Source organism: Archocentrus centrarchus, chromosome 2 (assembly GCF_007364275.1).
Source record: "Archocentrus centrarchus isolate MPI-CPG fArcCen1 chromosome 2, fArcCen1, whole genome shotgun sequence".
NCBI classification, from domain to species: Eukaryota; Metazoa; Chordata; class Actinopteri; order Cichliformes; family Cichlidae; genus Archocentrus; species Archocentrus centrarchus.
The window spans coordinates 26937303-26953612 of NC_044347.1; the positions used below are offsets into that span (position 1 = coordinate 26937303).

General features: G+C 43.2%; 1 protein-coding gene across 1 annotated transcript in view; it reads right to left on the minus strand.

Moving 5' to 3' along the window:
* Positions 1-10: 10 nt before the first annotated feature.
* The window catches only part of abcc4 (ATP binding cassette subfamily C member 4 (PEL blood group)), a 28549-nt gene continuing 12249 nt past the window's right edge, over positions 11-16310 (minus strand). The window contains 20 exon segments of the mRNA XM_030744432.1: positions 11-755; positions 832-966; positions 1571-1676; positions 1906-2078; positions 3203-3292; positions 3853-4008; positions 4101-4292; positions 4950-5050; positions 5221-5331; positions 5438-5557; positions 5738-5888; positions 7749-7828; positions 7922-8068; positions 8162-8265; positions 8345-8382; positions 8488-8625; positions 8866-9081; positions 11404-11500; positions 12841-12927; positions 14869-14963. Of these exon segments, the coding sequence (XP_030600292.1) occupies positions 666-755; positions 832-966; positions 1571-1676; positions 1906-2078; positions 3203-3292; positions 3853-4008; positions 4101-4292; positions 4950-5050; positions 5221-5331; positions 5438-5557; positions 5738-5888; positions 7749-7828; positions 7922-8068; positions 8162-8265; positions 8345-8382; positions 8488-8625; positions 8866-9081; positions 11404-11500; positions 12841-12927; positions 14869-14963 (2427 nt within the window). The 3' untranslated portion in view covers positions 11-665.

Here is a 16310-nt window from a genome sequence, read left to right on the forward strand (position 1 = left end):
AAGTGTGTAGCCTTTTATATAGTATTTGTCAAAAACATATACAAAGTGGCAGCTTTACAGTGATAGAAAGTCATTCAGCAAACATTTCATCCTGTAAATCTTTCCATCGGCAGATTAATCTACACAAAGAACAAAATATTCAGCGGTAAAATCTTCAAGTCTTCAAAACATGTCAAAAAATAGAAATGTTTACAAAACAAACAACAAAAACTAAGATTACAGAGAAATGCCTGCAAAGTTAGATTTGGTCATTACCCCTGAAAAACAATGCCACGTTTGCATTTACAAATACAAAAGGAAACTTTGGCTACACTTCCAACATTAAAATAAAGCACTTGGGATTTTAAAAATTAGGTAGCCGTTAAAAGGCAATTTGTGCAAGGCATCAGAATACTGAGCAGCGATTTAACATGTGATAGATAAATAAGTAGTGCTCTACATCAACAGCTTTTATACCACTGACTTCGGAGCTCTCAGCAGCACTGTGCGGCCACAGCAGGCTCAGCCAATCAAAGCCAGACCGAGGCTGCAGCAGGTCACGTCCTCCGTGTCTCGTCGCCAGCTGCAGCGGCTCCGTGCTTTCACCAGACCCTAGAGAGGCTTGTATAGCCCAAGGCACCGCCTCAAATCTTCTGGCAGAGCAGTGAGTCAGAGCCTCCCTGAGCTCACAGAGCTGTCTCAAAGATGACCAAGTTCCCGTCTGCTGTTACGGCATGTCCGTTTAAGAGGTTGGGACGGCTTCTGCTGTCGTAAGCCTGGAACGCATTGTTTGCAAATGTCAGTTTACAAAAAGAGCTTGTCAGAAACGTGAAGAACTCGAGTCAAACTGACCTTTTTAGCTGCCTCCAGTAGAGCTGCTGCCTCCTGTTTGCCCGTCTGCTGCACCATTTTATAAAAGATGCCACTGCGATCCTGCAGCAGGGTGTACGGCTCATCATATGCATGGATCTTCCCTGCTTCCAGAACCTGGAAGCAAATTGTTCTGATTATTGCAGAGAAGTACCAGCGCAGCACAAAGTAAAACTAACTGCCTCTTGACTTGCATCTGTGGCACGTTTCAGGTTTTGCTGTGAAAACACAGAAAAGCTCCTAAACCCGATCCAACGATCCATCTCTTGACAGCAACACTTGTGTTACAGTTTGTGTGTTTGCAGCTTGGTTGAGCTCACACCGATCTTGACATATACAGAATGCATTGCTTTTATTTGCCCAGGCTTCAAAAGGTATTTCTTGTTACCGATACAATGGAGATTATTGCAATTTAATTTGTGCTGCTTACAGAATGAAGAAATGTTCCAATTTACCTAGAAAATCTATAGAAATAAAACTGAACTGAATTATGTTAAGAGCTGAGCTTACCATGAGTTTAGAGACAGGATAGTCATTTTTTTCTTGCTTCCAATCTTTACGCTAAACTAGCTGGCTCTCAGCTCCCACATTTAATGCACGGATAGAGTCGCAGCAAAAAGCCACGTGACCTTTTTTTTTTTAAAACCTAATCAAGTGGCGGCTGACGGCTTCAGCTTATAACTGCACCATGTCAACGGTTCAGCTGTAAACCAGGACTCACCAGTATGCGATCGCTGTCTATGATGGTGTTAAGGCGATGAGCGATGGTGAGCACAGTGCAGTCTCTGAACTTGTCCCGTATGGTTTTCTGGATCAGCTCGTCCGTCCTGCAGTGACAGAACGTGTCAACACTGTTCTTGCACAATACTGTGCCAGAATAAATGAACTAATACTTTCTGTATCTAAAGATCACACTATCATCAGCAAATAACCACAGCGATGTATGAGGCACGATGGATGATGCATGAGTCAAAGTCAGTCTGGGTGCAGTACCTGGGATATTATTCTTTCTAGCAACATGTTGGTGTGCAGTAGTAAAGCATTAACTTGCAGTACCTGGGGTCCACGTTGGCCGTGGCCTCATCAATGACGAGGATGCGGTTCTTCCTCAGGATGGCTCTGGCCAGACACACCAGCTGTCTCTGGCCCACGCTGAAGTTGGAGCCTGACTCTGCCAGGGCAGTCTCCAGCTTCCCCGGCAGCTCCTCCACCACAAACTTCAGCTGCACCTGCAGGGAATCAAAAATAAAGCAGCTCCAACTACATTCTGTTTGCTCTATAAATATTTTCTGCTTTGCATCAATTATGTGCATGATTAAGTGTGAGGACAGGAAATCATCAGAATAGTGTTGCTGTATCACAGATGTGCACATACTGCAAACTGCAGCTTCTTCATAAAGTGCACTGCATTCGAAACAAAACCATATTTGGAGACCCTTTCTTAAATATTTATGAATTATAGACTGATTTCTAACCTTCCTGTTGTTTCAAAAATTCTTGAACGAGTAGTTGTCAAACAGTTAACTGATCATTTGCAAAGGAATAGCTTCAGTCAGGATTTAGAGTGCACCATAGCACAGAAACAGCATCGGTGAAGGTTACAAATGATCTTATGGCCTCTGACAGTGAACTCATCTCTCTGCTGGAGCTCAGTGCAGCTTTCGATACAGTTATGGTAATTGGTAATAGACTGGTTCTTGTATGGCACTCTTTTACTCTAAGTGCTCATCACATTCACAGTTCTACAAAGATTAGAATTATGCTGCTGGTATAATTGTAAGGAAGTGCGCTGCAGTTGTTTGAATCATACTTAACGACTCCAATTTATACATGTAAACAGGGAGTCTTCTTCATACACACAAGTTAGCCACAGAGTTCCACTGGGCTCTGTGCTGGGACCAAGTCTGTTTACATTATATATGCTTCCCTTAGGAAGTGTTACTAGAAGGAAAACTGCAGGAATACACACTATTTTTTTGTTTCCCCTGGAAGCCATGAAGTGTCTGGTGACTCTGAGCAGTGCTTGGTGGCACTGCCACCTGCCCCAGAATCTCTTCTCTCTGAACTGGAGGGGCTGGGGACAGAGAGGGCTTATGATGAACTGGGCACCCCAAGAGCCTCTGATTTGGATACTCCGTCCTTCTCTTTGAGAGAGGAGGGAGAGGTGACACAGAATGTTATTGGCGTCACCAGCTTTGAATTTAAAGTGAACCTCCAGATGGTCTTTGGAGCAAAGTTGGCAGTTAGATAATAAGGAAGGAATGTGGAAAGTATTCTGCATCTTCCTACCTAAGCAAGTTATCGTAAAGCAAGAGCTAAAACACACACACTACTGATGGGCTGTGTTACTGACCTCTTCCAGAGCATTCCACAGTTCCTCATCTGTGTGTTGGTTAAATGGGTCCAGGTTCTTTCTCATGGAGCCCGTAAACAGCACCGGATCCTAAAATACAAGAAAGGGGACACCACACAGATTAGTTATCTAGTCCACTAAATCTAAAACAATTTATAAAAACAACAGTACAGCATTTGTCCTGCTGTAAAAGGCATTTTTACTGGCAGGTAGAAGTTTAAAAATTACCAATACCACACGACTCTTTAAGAGTTGAGCAGTAATTAGTTACTTAGTGTCCAAATGTGTATCTTGGCAAAATAAAGCCACAAAACAAGGCAGCGTTTTTTCTTTGTAATTTTGTAACTGTGCAAAAAAAAAAAAAAAAAAAAGCTACAGCGCACCAAAGGAAAAGGGGAAGTCCCAAAATCAGAGTAAGATTTATTTAAGAGAAATACATATAGAATGAGCACACATACTGTACACACTACCCCTCACAACAGACTGTACTAAACCAAACTGGACTGTAAGGCATCACATAAAGTTGTAAAATACAGAAGGAGGTATTTTGTAAGGAATGATAACAAATAGCTTCTTTTGAAGTCATTATTTATTAGGACAACAGATGTTAGTGTTGTGCTCTACTAAAGAGATCGCCTGTGATGTTTTACCTGAGGAATGATGGACATCTTCTGACGCAGGTCATGGAGGCCGATCTCAGAGGTCACAACACCGTCGATGCAGATCTTTCCCTGAGGCTCCGTCAGGCGGAACAGAGCTGAGACCAGAGAGCTTTTCCCTGCTCCCGTTCTGCCCACAATACCAACCTGACCCAGAAGAAGAAAGAAGAACATGAGCTGAGGTTTGACAGCAAGTCACACAAATGACTCTGGGTTCCCACAGAACAAACGCGTCTGACCTTCTCTCGGGGTTTAAACACGGCTTTCAGGTTGTGCAGCACCTGAGGTCCGTCAGCACTGTAGGAGAAGTTGACCTGATCGAAGGTCACCAGGCCTTTGCTCGGCCAATCGGGGGGAGGCCGCTTCTGGGTTTCCCAGGGTGCTTCACTCTCCAGTTCAGTGTACTCCACCACTCTCTCCACTGATGTCATCTGAGGACAGAGATGCAGGACACATTAATTCATCTTCAGTCTGTATCGTTTAGTCACCACACGCTTAATGAAACCATTCAGATCCAAGTTCAATATCATCTTAAAGAATGGATTCATGTCTAGAACTACACCATACATTCAGTAAGAAGACACCCCACCACCACCCTTAGTGTGTCAGTTCTTCTGGGGTGCAACACCAACAGCACCACGTAGTTCTTTTTCTTGTTTTGAAATAATCAACATGCTGTTGAAGGAAACAGACTGAGTACAGCACTAGTTTAAGCAGGCCACAGGTCAACTACTGCCGCAACAGCAGAAGATCAGCTGAGCTTGATGCCAGCACACATCAGGTGTGTCAATTTATTTCTGACAGTAGTTATGCTGACTAAATATACTTGGACTCCTAACAATTACTGAGCAGTCAAGTCTGCCAACATGGACAGTTTAAGATGCATAACACACTGAACTCAACCATGCAACATCAGCAAAGATGCCTCTAATTTGCCACAATGACATAAGTCCAAGAATCATAAATAAAAATCAGTGAGATTTTCATGGGAACAACAAAATTCAGTCACATAAAGAAATGATACGGATTCTGCAAATAACACTGAAATCTGTTTTGTAACAAACTCAGAGACACGATGAGTATCTTACCATGTTCTCCACCTCTGCACTCTGCCTGACCCCCCACTGGAACATGCCCATCAGTGTGACAGAGTAGGTCAGAGCCAAACCAACGGCACCAGCATCAAGCTCTGACAGGAGCAGGAAAAGGAACATTTCACTGCACTTTTTAAAAACAAACAAAAAAAATCAAACAGCAGCAATCACTCAGCACCTGCTGCCCCTCACATGTAACCCGTCAGACTGTCGCCTCCTGGTGGCGCACTATAGCAACAGCAACAGTAAATGAGTTCTTTCTTACGGTCTCTGAGCAGCAGGCAGCCAAAAGTGGTGATAGTAACAAAGATGGAGCACATGCCATCAAGACGGACAGCAAACCAGCGAGAGGTGGTCAGGAACAGGAACCAGGCCTCTGTGCGGGAGAACATAATACATCACTGACAGTTCAGGAACATAAAACTTTGAGGTTCTCTGCTCATAATATTATATGGGCTTTATGTGCCAAGCCTGAGGAGAACCTGAGTGCAGGTCCTGATGGGCATCAAAGGCTTTCTGGAACCTCTCCTCTGCTCCGAAGGCTCGGATCGTCCACAGGCCCTGGAGAGATGAAGACAGGTGGGAGAAGACGGGACTCCGGCCTGCAGGACAAACCGTAATGACGCGAATGAGTCAGAAGTTGCCAACGAGTCAACTTTCGAATCATTACAGTAAATAAGAGTGCTTCAAACTTTAAAGATATTTAACACGCAGGTTTTAAAATTAAAGAACGAAAGCATATAGAGTCTTAGTCACACACTGCTGTGCTGTGGGACACTCACTGGTGGACTCGAGCCGTTTGACGTCTCTGGAGGTCTGCAGAAAGTAGCGACGCAGATAAAGAAAGACGAGGAGGAGGGGGACGACGGGGATAAGGATCCAGGGAATCACCGATGTTGCAACAGCAATGACCCCAAGTATCTGCAGGAAGACCTGCTCAGACACAACAGAAAAAGATCAACATTAAACTGAGTTTTTCTTAAACTGCTGACATTTTCGACTTGAAACCGTCTAGTATAAAAAGGGGGCTTTGAAAGCCCTTCACTTTTATTATAATAGTCATATCCGTTTTACTAATTTTATCCTTTAAAATATAGATCTTATGATCTGCCTGCTTTGTCCAGCTGCTAAAATAATAGCTTTATCTCACCCAAAGATGGAGGTCAGCAAAGGGCAGTGCCACTGCTTTACCTTTCCTCATAGATTACTCTTTGATTTGAAATCAACGTTGACTGTTTGATCCAGATTCACTGACTGTTGTGAGAAACACCTGACACACATTTTCTTCCTGACAGTTTAAGACCAACAAGGACTGAGTGAGGAGTGTAATAATTAGCTCCTAGGTTAAAAGCTCATGAGTTATTAACCCTTGTCTGGGTGAAGCATTTTAGGTATTGCAGGTATTTCATAGTGATGTGACACCACCTGTCAGCCTGCAGCAAAGTTTACAAGAAATTCAAAGATTATCTGCAGACAAACTGCTAGTTTGGCACTGATAGCTTTCATTATGGCTCGTTCTGTGGAAAACCACCCAGCAATGGATGAAAGCTCGTTTGGTTAAGTTTTTGAATAGATGATTACATAAAGAACTTTTATTGTCTTTTCACTCTTGAAGCATTGTCATTACAGCAACAAGTGCTGCTGTTACTTTAGGAAGAGAATCGCTTTCATTCCACCAGCCTTCAACTGTGTTTGTAGCAGAGCTGCTGTGTTTGTCAGAGTGGAGGCTGCAGCTCCACCAGAACACTGTCAGAACAGGTGGAGTTTGTCTGCACTGTCACTTTGTGAGTTGCCTAGAAAAACAGAGGCTGCTTAGACTGAATCTCTTTGTGCTCAGTTTTTTGGCTGCAAACATATTTGTTCCTGTTTTTTCACTTTCTTCATTTCCTCGAGTCCTTATATTGATTGTTCCTGATTGTTATTCCATCCATCCATCCATCCATTTTCTTCCGCTTATCCGGGGCCGGGTCGCGGGGGCAGAAGCCTAAGCAGAGAAGCCCAAGCTTCCCTCTCCCCAGCCACCTCCTCCAGCTCATCCGGAGGGACCCCAAGGCGTTCCCAGGCCAGCCGAGATACATAATCTCTCCAGCGTGTCCTGGGTCTACCACGGGGCCTCTTCCCGGTGGGACATGCCCGGAACACCTCACCCAGGAGGCGGCCAGGAGGCATCCTAATCAGATGCCCGAGCCACCTCAACTGGCTCCTTTCGATGTGGATTCGATTGTTATTCCTCTCACTGATAAAGTGACCGGAAACGCACAAGAACAGAACAGGTTCATCACAACGTTGCGGCTGCGTGGCAGCGAGGAGCAGTCACATTTCTCCGGAGGTGAACGCCAGATTACGTCGGTTCAGAGCGGTTTCTGTAGCTGCCTTGTGTGCGCTTCTCAGGTGGACTTTGATGTTGGTGTTTTTTCCTCACTGAGACGTGTTCCATACATTTTTCATCATTCACAATAAGACGCTCTTCTATCTGTATTATCGGACTCAAAGAAACTCCATATGGGACTCGTTCTTTCCTTTTAATTTGAGTTTTTATTTATTTCAGTTTTCGTTATTTCGTTCGTTTTCGTTAACTATAATAACCCTGGTAATTTGTTGAGAACAAAATGATGCAACAACAGTCAGTGAAAACCCAAATCAAACCTCTGAGGGCTGGATTCAAAAATCTAAGATAAAAATTGTTTTTGAGCAGTATACATGATCTCAGACCAGAAAGTAGGGAATGTTTAACAGCAGGTAAGAGAATGGCAAAGCTTTTCGAAGAGCTGAGACACACAGGTTATGCCTCACCTGAATGAAGTCCACAAAGGTCCACGGCATGTTGGAATCCAGCTGGCCGATGTCCTTTGAAAACCTGTTTAATACTCTTCCTGAGGTGAGACATAAGAAAATCACCACACTGAGGAATTACTGGCTGTGTTCCCAGTATACACAACACTCCAAATTTATAAACTTTTGCTCACCAATGGGGTTGATGTCAAAGAAGCGCACAGGTGTTCGGAGTATAGCGCTAAACATGTGGTTGTGCAGAGACTGTGTGCACCTGACCAGCACGCTGAACAGGGCCAGATTCCTGACAAAGCCAAAAATTATGGTGGCTGCAGTCAAACCTGGAAAAAAAAAAACACACAGTGCTGTACATGAAACACCCACACAACACAATCAGATGACATTAAGCTCAATAAATAAGAGAATGGGCGTACCTCCATAAATGCCCAGGTAAAAATCTGTGTCCAGCTCCTTGGTGACATTTAGTCCATTCTCTGTGAGGTTGCCGTTGGACGTTAGCTTTTCTTGCTCGTCGGCCCTGATCAGTCAGACACGAGGATAAACACGCATGCAAAAGCTGTGATCTGTGAGGAAAACTGCAGACTGAAGATACTTACCAATGAGCTAGCCACCAGTCCTGCATGATGTACGCTACCTAGAAGATTTAAATATAAATAAATTAAATGCTTGGGGAATATTAAAATACACTGATTTATTTTCCCCCTTGTGAAATCCATTCAACACACAAGTCCTCGTGTACCTGAGCCAAGATGTTAACCACCATGACAGCCAGCAGAACCACGATGTTGGCCCCGGCTCTCAGATACTTGACATACAGACGGATTCCAATGGCTCCCTGAGCTCGACTCTCCTCTGCTAAGGTATGAACTTGCTCTGCCTGCAAGGAGTTCATTAACATACAGATGACAATTATCACTGTTCAGCAACTTCTCAGTGTTTAACTGGTCACACAGCCTAGTGCAGACTTTGGTGATTATCCCTCATGGTGCATTGTGTTATAGTATTTTTCCCTGCAAGCACAAATCATTCCCTGCTAGGCTGCAGAGTGACACAGCAGGTGAGGAGAAACCCTGATATATTAAAATTGGGCTGCTTTCACTGATAATGATGTACTAACTGGTAAGTGGTCTCCATCTTTGACGGAGTGGGCAGAGGAGGCCTGGGAAAGCCCTGAATTCTGAGACAGAGTTCGGGTTCTGATGGGAACGTCGTGAGGAGGCTGCTGCTGCTGCTGTTGCTGCTGCTCCTCTTCCTCCTCCTTCTTCAGAAGGGAGGTGAAGTCCAATCCAGACTGCTGAAGCTCCGTGTAAGTTCCCTTAGCCACCATGTGACCCTGAAACACACACACACAAATCAGCAAGAGTTAGGAAACTGCACAGCCGTGTTTCACAGACCACTGCCAGCACCTAAACACCACCTCATCATGTATACACACACACTTTGGAAATATAGCTCTTCAAATACTGACAAAGCCCAGCTAGTAACCTCAATGGTCTTCATTGTACTGTGGAAGATAACAGCAGTACTGTGGCTGAATTCTGAATACACAAACATTAAAAGTTTCCTGAAGAGAGAAAAAAAAAAAAGCCCTGCAGTCCCTTCATATCTTGTGTGCAAAGCTGATAACAGACCTGAGGGTGGCGCCACAGGAAACCTAACAGAATGCTCAATAAAAGTTTAGCACAGTCCTCTGATGAGACTTGAATTTTGAGCATCATCATCATCAATACTCTGAAACTACCACAAGGCTGCTTTGTTTGTGGGTAACCATGATGATCCATATGAACACAATAAACTATGTATTGCAGAGTTTCCCCTGTCATCGTCTCAGTCCCCACCTTTACAAGAAGCCAAAATGGGAAGAAATTAGTCCTTTTTTTCCCCCAATTTCATTTACCTAATCTTGAATTTACCTGGAGTTAACCATCCAAAGCAACAGACAGTGCATAAGAGGTGAAGAAGAGAGTGGGTTGGGGCCGCATTGACAGTGCTTATGAATAAGGTTCAAAGTACTCCCAGCACATGGGTGACCTATGCTGAACACCATCTGTGTAGAACAGCACCCACTGCTGATGCAGCTCTGTTAATTTAACTCCGAATGCATCGGCTGTGGCACAACATACTTCAACAGCGCCGCCGTTTTTTTTTTTTTTTTTTTTTTTCTTCTCAGCTCTCAGCGGAGACGGTCGCACTTTTCTTCTCTCCCCAGCCCTTCCTTTTTCCCCTGCTTTGCTGCTTGCTGCTTTAGAGCCTCTCTTCACACAACTTCCGAACTGGAATTTATAATTATGGATCTGGTCAGCTGGTCTCTCAATGCCATTGTTTTTGATCAATTTTTCACCATGAGGAGATTGGGGGAAGGAGAACCTTATTCCCTCTTATCAATTGACATTCCAGCTGGCTACGTTATGGATTCCTGTGTGGTGTGGAAGATGACGTGCCTGGCCGTATTGTTAATGGAATACACACACATTTGGCTTATTGACACTGGGATTTCTCCGAATTGGACCGGGAGACACCTGGCTTGTCGTTGCAATTCAGGAAGTCTAGGCAGCTGTCTGGCCTTGGTAAGGCTGCTTGGGACGGGAACGTGGGAAGGGTACAGACTCAACTCAGACTCAGTATATCTGGAGCTGATTCAGAGGGGTAAGATCTTGGAGATGTATGTATCTGTTTCTGCACGGCGAAGGAACGAACCAAGAAGATTCGGATGAATTGGATTTTTCGCCACAGAGAGGTGCCAGTAAGACTGAAGGCTGTCAACAATTTAATCAGTACAGTCTGTACCAAAACAAGTCATAGAATCAGGAATTTGGCTCCCTGACGTTCTTGGACTGCCGCTTATCAAATTGTCTCCGGGATGTTTGTAAACAGATGCTCTACACCCCCGCTGTCCTGTCTTCTTCTGACCTGTGTTGGACTGATCTCCCTGACCTAGCTGCTGATGAACTCTACATCTTATCAGAACTGTTAGCTGAGGAGGGAGTTTGAGTCAGCCCCACAGTAGCCCGCCCCCGCCCCCCCCACTCGCCTCCGCTGGCTCCCCTGTCCATCCCTCCCCACCCTACTGCTCCCATGCTATATGTTTCTGCTCTATCACAGAGGTTTTTGTAACCTTATACTGTGTATGTGTGAATGTATACAAAGTATGAGATGATTTTTTTCCTCACTCATCCCTATATGTTTTCACTATTGTTTCTGTCTTTTTAATGGCAGTGCCTCCAGAAGGGGGGCAGCATGGCCACAGTTCACCTATCTCCCCATGTTTGTTCTGTTTGTCTTCTTGGATGGGTGTTCTGTTAACTGTAATTTCCCCATTGTGAGATCAATAAAGTATCATCATCATCATCATCAAATACCATAATACCCCTACATGGCTGTGAAGTGCAATTACTGGGCTTGCAGGAACTGTTTGAATTTTTCAGATAGGACAAACGGTCGCGGAGTTACGATAAAAAGTCAGCTGATCAAAGTTCCTTTAATCAGTCGCCCGAAGTTAAAGGGTTAAACATCCTCCGACAACTCTGCTGGTAACTTGTGTGTATGACTGAACAATCACATCTACACAAAGTTGCGGCCTTTTGCCCTTAAAAGCTGAGGCTGTACTGTGCACAGACACACATTTGGTACGCAGGGATTATTGCATCTCACTAACCTCTTTGAGGACAGCAATCTGGTCTGCTGCCTTCAGGTACTGTAGCTGATGGGTGACCAGGATGCGAAGCTTGTTCTTCAGCAAGCCACAGATGCATCTGATACAAAGAAAAACATTTTCTTACAATCCAGTGCTAGTACACATACTTAAAACATTAAAAAGCACAAATTTATTTTAGTTCCACAGAGTAAAAACACTGAAAGGCAAACACTGTACCTATACCTGCACATGCTTCCCTCTTTAGTTCAGTTAAAAAGAAATCTATTATCTAAGAGGAAGAGTAACAGGAAGAGTGGGGCTGAGTTCAATTGTCTGCCCGATGCTGGCAGTGCCGCACCTCTTCCTGGCTTAGTCCAACACATGCGAACCTTTTCTCAGTTTTTGTCTGCTCTCACTGAAGATGTATTTTTGTTTCAAAGAACTGCGTCCAGTGACAAAGCTACAAAAACAATATTAAACAATGGGCCACTGCTGAAATCCTTCTCTCGGGTTAAAACTGCAGTCAAAAGCATGTTTTACATCATGTACAACAACAATGCAGCTACATCTCTGGCCCTCTTAATGGAAATTCTCTCCTGCCACGAAGTGACGCTGAAAAGTTTCCAGCTTTGAAGTAATCTTCCAGTAAGGGACTTACACACACACACACACACACACACACACACACACACACACACACACACACACACACACACACACACACACACACACACACACACACACACACACACACACACACACACACACGTACTAAACAGAAAGACCAGATCAGACTTTACTAGAAAGCTTCTAAAAAGACTTCTTAGGTCTGCTAAAAGACTCTTTGGACTGATTAAGTCAAGAAATTGAAGCAGAATAATAGAAAAGTGTGGAGAAGGAAAGGAACAGCTCATCTTCCAAAGCATGCCTATTATCTGTCACACCCTGGAGGGCAGTGTGATGCATGCATGGTGTTTACCTGTGAAGTTAATAGAAGCAGGAAGAAGAAATGTAAGGAGTGATATTTTTAGATCATCAGCACTATAAAGAAGTTGCAGCATTCTGACTGAACAGTGAGCTAAAACACACTCACAGCCACTTCACCATGACTGACATTGCTGAAAACAAAGGCACCGCTGTGGTTTTTTTATGACAGGCTGCTAGTAACAAAGTGCATAAAGATATTTTTTTTTTTTTCGTTATGTGTAGGTAAATACATTCCTTTCAAGGGACTTCAGATGCAAATTAGCTTTAAGCTAACTCTGGTACAATGCATCAAATGGTAACATTTATGTTTATATTGTAATATTGTACATGGTCCCTGGACTGGACTAAAAATGGGTGAAAGAGCAGCCGAGGCTGGCTCCACGGAAGCAAAATATAAAGAAATGAAGCGTAGCTCAAGACTAAACTAAATGTGTCATATATGCTGGGACGAGTTTAACTGAGGTCACTCACTGTTCAAAGAGGTGCCTCCCAACCTCGGCATCCACCGCGCTTAAAGGGTCATCCAGGATGTAGATGTCAGCATCCTGATACACGGCCCTGAAAACAAAAGCATATTTATGTTTTAGAACAAACTACTGTTTGCAGGTACTTAACACATATTTGCGCCACAGCTTTTCACCCTCCGAAACAAAACACTGCATCTTCCAGTAAAACCAGTTTATTCTTGCTCCTATAGAGTCGGTGTGCCTAAAGGGGAATTTATGTTGCCGTTCCATCGGTGTTATTTACCATGTTTAAGTACAGTATACGTTTATTTTTATTTTACATTAGCTGCTACTAGAACACAACCAAATGTGTGACCAAACAGCAGTCCAGTTGCACTGTGTGAAATGTACAGTATACTGCCAAAAGCATTCGCTCGTCTGCCTTCACACACATATGAACTTTAGGAAATCCCATTCTTATTCCATAGGGTTTAATATGATGTTGGCCCACCATGCAAACCTGATTTGCAAGGTGTCCCAACTACCCTTCAATATGCACACCTGTCTGCATATTGAAGGACAGTTGGGACACCATGCAAGCCTGATTTGCATGGTGTCCCAACTGTCCTTCAATATGCACACCTGTCTGCATATTGAAGGACAGTTGGGACACCATGCAAGCCTGATTTGCATGGTGTCCCAACTGTCCTTCAATATGCAGACAGGTGTGCCAGTGAAGATAAACAGACTGATACACATGAATGCTGCATTTCAGAATACACAGCATACTCACACATGAGAAACTTGGCATGCATGAAATCAGGTACATCCTACTGTGAAGCCTTTGTATTTACTTTTACTTTACTTTGTGTTATATTGTACTCTAGGCAAGGCCATAGTGTTGTACTCCACAGGACATTAAAATAGTTAAGATCTTGATCTCATCTTCTCTAAGAAGACAACACCCTGGACATGGAGAGGGATGTTTGTGAGAAGGGTTGGAAATCGTGGCCTGTTGGGGCTCAGAGAGCTGTTTGCATGGAAGACCAGACTGAATAATGACGTGCTGATTCACTCCTACAGTACAGTACGTGTCACCATATTCAGCCTTTCACACCTCTAAATAAATAAATTCTGTATTAGGCTGGACACTGTTTGCTGTTGTATTTGAAGTAGCCCTTTAATAGCACATCATTAAAATGAATCACACAAAGGAGACACACACACTGGACTAAGATTGGCAGTAATCCCTCGCTACTTCGCGGTTTGCTTTTCACGGACTCGCTGTTTCGCCGGTTTTTTAATCAATATTAGTGTAAAATATTTATTGTGGTATTTTCGCTGTTTCCCGGGTTTTTGCGGTACTCGTTCTTCACGTGCGTAGTACATGTTGTACAGTAATGTATATATTTGGTGTATAAGTGTGTCGGGAGGGTTTATAAAAACTTAAAATAGTGTATAACTACTAAAATAATGTATAAGTATTAAAATTAATATAGCGTCCCTACCTCGCGGATTTTCACTTATCGTGGGTGGTCCTGGAACGTAACACCCGCGATAAGTGAGGGATTACTGTAATGCTGAACGTGAACATGCATGACAGTGATCGTGGCTGCTGCTGGCACAGGAATATTCCCTGTAGTTGTAAGCCTAGTTTAGCAGTGAGGAAATTTCACGACTGGACTTGTTGCACAGGTGCATCCTATCACGGTTCCTGAGAGCGACCCTTTCTTTCACAGGTGTTTGTAGAAGCAGTCTGCATGCCTAGGTGCTTGGTTTATATACCTGTGGCCATGGAAGTGATTGGAACACCTGAATTCAATGATTTGGATGGATGAGTGAGTACTTTTGGTAATATAGTGTATGTGGCACCTGTGGATGGGAAAGAAAGTGTGTGGGCACGATAAACACACATAATGGGGGTCAGGAAAGACAAGAAAAGCATCACTTTAACTTTGATGTCACATAACATTAATCTCTTAATTAAAATAAACAAAGAACATCAATTTATCTATTCATCCAATGAAAGCCATCTGATTCCCTGTCCCACTACCTGGCCAGGTTAACACGAGCTTTCTGTCCCCCGCTGAGTGTCGCTCCTCTGTCCCCAATCAGTGTCTGGTCTCCATCTGGGAGCAGCTCCAGGTCCTGCACACACAGCCAGCAGAGTAATATGACTACACAACTCGCAACAGACTAATACTGTGACTGATGATAGATAACTTGGTAGTATACTGTAATGTGTGGAGAAAAACACGTTTTATTATGAAAATCAGGAGAAAATTCTCATTTCAAAGTCTAAAGGATAAATGATTGTCAACAAATACTGATGTGCTATACCCATCAGGTTAGTTGCAGCCTCGCCTCCGCGCAAATAAGAATGACATAGTAATACTATCCCAGTTTGGCTTATATAAATGTGCATGTGTTGGGCCTGATAAATGTAATCTAGAGTTTTACCTACACTTTTACCCACACTAATTAAGCATGTTCATAAGTGAGAATGATTCAGCATGCTGATGACAAAGCAATTCATGAGACTATAAAGACCTTGAAATGGTTTGATAGGTCACACATCAAATAAGAGGAAGTGTGTGTTTACTGACCTAACAGGTCTAATCAAGGACAATAAATGTTAGCTCTTGTCAGAGCAGGATTTTTTTTTTTTTGTTAAATTTTACACAGTAAAATGACTCACAAGTAACTCATTTACCAAACACAGCATCTGAAATCTCTCCTGCCAGATTAGCAAGGACTCAAGGTGCAACACAATCATGAGTCAACATCTTTTATATCAGACACCACGAAGAGCGCAGACGGACAAATCTCTTCATAGAGCCACATAAAAACAAACCAATAAAAGGGTCTCAAGGCCGAAGATAAGAAATCACATTTGATGAACTCTCCACCACCCAAAATGAGCGGCAGCAAACACGGCAAATACAGCACAACGCTGTCGGCGTTTGAATGTGTGTGAGTGTTAGATAGAAAGCACTTAAGTGCGTGTATGAATGTGAGTGAGTGAGGCATGTTGTGTAAAGCGCTTTGAGTGCTCAAAGCAGAGTAGAAAAGCACTATATAAGAACCCGTCCATTTACCAGCTTTTACCAAAATGTAAATAAAATTATAACAGCTGATCAAGTTAATGTATATATGAGAAAAACTTGTCATATCTTGTCAGCTAAGTGCCAGTACATTATTAAAGTTGTATCATTACACAACCAAAAACAGCCTGATGACAGCTGGATTCTATGAAAGACCATTAATAGAAAAAAAAAAAAAAGAAAAAGAAGTATTTTTCTCTATGAAAGACCATTAAGAAAAATACTGCTGCTGACACAGGAAGTCATCTGTCTAATTAAGCTTAGAAAGCCTCCTATTTTAACAAACATGACACCAAAGTAATTTTCATTCCTGACAATGAAGGGAGAACAGGGCAGGAGACCGTCCCATCAGCACCACCGAACAGAGAGAGTCAGACACCTTCCTACTACT